Source organism: Arachis ipaensis, chromosome B03 (assembly GCF_000816755.2).
Source record: "Arachis ipaensis cultivar K30076 chromosome B03, Araip1.1, whole genome shotgun sequence".
In the NCBI taxonomy this organism is placed as follows: Eukaryota; Viridiplantae; Streptophyta; class Magnoliopsida; order Fabales; family Fabaceae; genus Arachis; species Arachis ipaensis.
Window position 1 is genome coordinate 20,993,404 of NC_029787.2, and position 3,450 is coordinate 20,996,853.

The 3,450-nt window shown below is 37.9% G+C and overlaps 1 protein-coding gene across 1 annotated transcript; it reads left to right on the forward strand.

Annotated features, from left to right (window-relative positions):
* LOC107632638 (F-box protein At1g80960-like) lies at positions 1,993–3,450 on the forward strand. The gene has a single exon (XM_016336307.1). The coding sequence runs from the start codon at positions 1,993–1,995 to the stop codon at positions 3,448–3,450; it is 1,458 nt and encodes a 485-aa protein (XP_016191793.1).

Below are 3,450 nucleotides of genomic sequence, written 5' to 3' on the forward strand. Positions count from 1 at the left end.
AAGCCACGAGGACAAGCACCCTGGCGAAATCATGGCAGGGATTGTGGAGGCACGCTAAATGCCTCGAATTCGATGAAACAACCATGCCAAGACCTTCCATATTGTCTGAGAGACAACTTGGTACTGGTAGCCTATATGGCACCGTCATAGGTATGGTCTTTAATGGCTATGTTGGTGATTTAACAAGTGTTAGCTTCAAACACTTCCCTAAGAGCATTGACGTTGGCGAATTGGAATTTCGGATTGACTTTGTTCTGAATAAATTCAAAAAGATAAAATTTTGGAGCTTAGAATGTGAGCGTTTGGTTGCAAAACCTAAACCCCCGTTTTTTCCTAAGGGGTCTAGAACAATCAAATTTAATTTCCGCCCTATGATTTTTTCAAACTTGAATTCGTTAGAGTTGACCAATTACACGATAGCTACGTCAACGCTAGAAGCTTTTAAGGGTGTGGCGGGAAACTGAAAATTCTAAAGTTGAAGAACATGCGTATGAGCGATGACGTCATCAATGGGGTTTTGCACAAATGTTTGGGTTTGGAGAGTTTGAGTATTGTTGAGTCAAAGAGCCGGGTTTAAGACTCTTGAGATTAACAATCCATGGCTTAAGTTCTTGGAGCTTGGGTGGTTGATCGTGAATGAGGTTGATGTCAGTGTTGAGGTACTTGAAACCTTGGTTGTTGATTCTTTAATGTGTCCACCAAAGGGTTTGAAAATCTATACAGTTAACCTGAGTATTTTACACGTTTCTTGCAACTCAATTGCTCAAAGAATGCGTATCTGTTCACATGACCAACCTCTTTTGAAAACACAAGATATTTTTGAATATTGCAGTGATCTTTTGGGATATAACTCATTCAACATTTTTCAAAATATACTGATTGCGTCAATTGACTTGGATTTGAATAACATAAGAGAATTTATGACACTTTCCTACATACTAAGATTATCCCTCTGCCTTGAAACTCTTGAAATAACAATACCGCCGGTAGAGGAAGACGAATGCTCCGCGGGTGCAAATAATTCTTGTGATAATGTATGTTTGCCATTTGCAACGTCAATGTTTTGGGAGATGAATAAGCTGTACAATTGTATTTATCACACATTAAAGTTTGCAACGATAAAAAGCTTCATAGGAAAAGAACAAGAGGTCAAATTTATCGAGCACGTCATAAAAAATGCCACAATAATAAAAAAGATTACTATAATCAGTGATTCAATAACAATAGTGAAAGAGGCTAGATTACCAAGAATTTCAATTTACCTCTCCATAGTATTCAAGTCAGAATCGAATGCTGTTGCTCAGCTCACTTCCCAAGTCCAGAATAAGATGTCATTTTTATAGTAATTATGATTAGTAGTGTTTCAATCTTCTTAATTTTTGTTATTTAACTGTAAATCATCAAATATTTTTTTTAATTATTATACAACTTTTAATTGTGAAATTGCATTATAGATCACTTTCAAAAAAAAAAAGAAAAAAGTAAGGGCGTAGAGCGCAATAAGATTGATCTTTAGAGGGCGCGTATGGCGCAATAAAAGTGGTCTTTAAAGGGGGCGTGGAGTGCAATAAGATTGCAGACGGAACTGCTAAAACAGATGTAGATTAAACTTGTTGAAATAGAATGCAGACATGACTGCTGAAACAGAAGGCAGACGAAACTCTCGGAAGAAGGTGCAGATGAAATTGCTGGAAGAAGGCGCAGACAGGCCATAGTGACTATTCCATGAATGATAGTTGTTTCCTATTAGAACAGGTGTAACCAAGACTGATGTTGGATTTTTACTTGGATGGATGTAATAGAGATTAGTTGGATTCTGAGCTAAATTAAAATATTGATTATTCATCGTGGGAGGAGGTTGAAAAAGAAGTAGGGTGATTTTTTACCAGAAAGATGATAGCTTATGTATCCTCTTCAAGGAGGATACTAAGACTCTGACAACACATAAGATACTAACAAGCTTCCCTCTCGATGGCAAGAGAAACTAAAATCATGAGAAAAGAAGAAAATGAAACTGCCCATGATGCACCGTCAGACAGGCTCAGCTACCTCCCAAACGAGCCGTTGACTATGGTCAGCTCTTCCCTCGTTGTTGCCGAAGCCGTGAGGACAAGCACCCTGGCGAAATCATGGCAGGGATTGTGGAGGCACGCCGAACGCCTCGAATTCGATGAAACAACCATGCCAGGACCTTTCATATTGCCTGAGAGACAACATGGTACTGGTAGCCTATGTGGCACCGTCATAGGTGTGGTCTTTAATGGCTATGTTGGTGATTTAACAAGTATTAGCTTCAAACAGTTCCCTAGGAGCATTGACGTTGGCGAATTGGAATTTTGGGTTGACTTTGTTCTAAATAAATTCAAAAAGATAAATTCTTTGAGTTTAGAATGTGAGTGTTTGGTTGTAGAACCTAAACCCCCATTTTTTCCTAAGGGGTCTAGAACAGTCAAACTTAATTTCCGCCCTATGATTTTTTCAAATCTGAATTCGTTAGAGTTGACCAATTACACGATGACTATGTCAACGCCAGAAGCTTTTAATGGGTGTGGCGGGAAATTGAAAATCCTAAAGTTGAAGAACATGCGTATGAGTGATGACGTCATCAATGGGGTTTTGCGCAAATGTTTGGGTTTGGAGAGTTTGAGTATTGTTGAGTCAAAGGGGTTTAAGACACTTGAGATCAACAATCCATGGCTTAAGTTCTTGGAGCTTGGGTGGTTGATTGTGAATGAGGTTGATGTCAGTATTGAGGGACTTGAAACCTTGGTTGTTGATTCTTTAATGTGTCCACCAAAGGGTTTGAAAATCTATACAGTTAACCTGAGGATTTTACACGTTTCTTGCAACTCAATTGCTCAGAGAATACGTATCCGTTCACATGACCAACCTCTTCTGAAAATGCAAGATATTTTTGAATATTGCAGTAATCTTTTGGGATATAACTCATTTAACATTTTTCAAAATATACTGATTACGTCAATTGACTTGGATTTGAATAACATAAGAGAATCTATGGCATTTTCCTACATACTAAGATTATTCCCCTGCCTTGAAACTCTTGAAATAACAATACCGCCGGTAGAGGAAGAAGAATGCTCCGCGGGTGCAAATAATTCTTATGATAATGTCTGTTTGCCATTTCCAACGTCAATGTTTTCGGAGAGGAACAACCTGTACAATTGTATTTATCACACATTAAAGTTTGCAACCATAAAAGGATTCACAGGAAAAGAACAAGAGGTCAAATTTATCGAGCACATCATAAAAAAGGCCACAATAATAAAAAAGATTACCATAATCAGTGATTCAGCAACAATAGTGAAAGAGGCGAAAGCTCTATTTAGATTACCAAGAAATTCAATTTACCTCTCCATAGTATTCAAGTCAGAATCAAATGATGTTGCTCAGCTCACTTCCCAAGTCCAGAATAAGATGTCATTTTTATAG

Bases quoted from the DNA above. Each gene is read 5' to 3' on its own strand.
- LOC107632638 (XM_016336307.1), top strand. From the start codon at position 1,993: ATGAGAAAAGAAGAAAATGAAACTGCCCATGATGCACCGTCAGACAGG.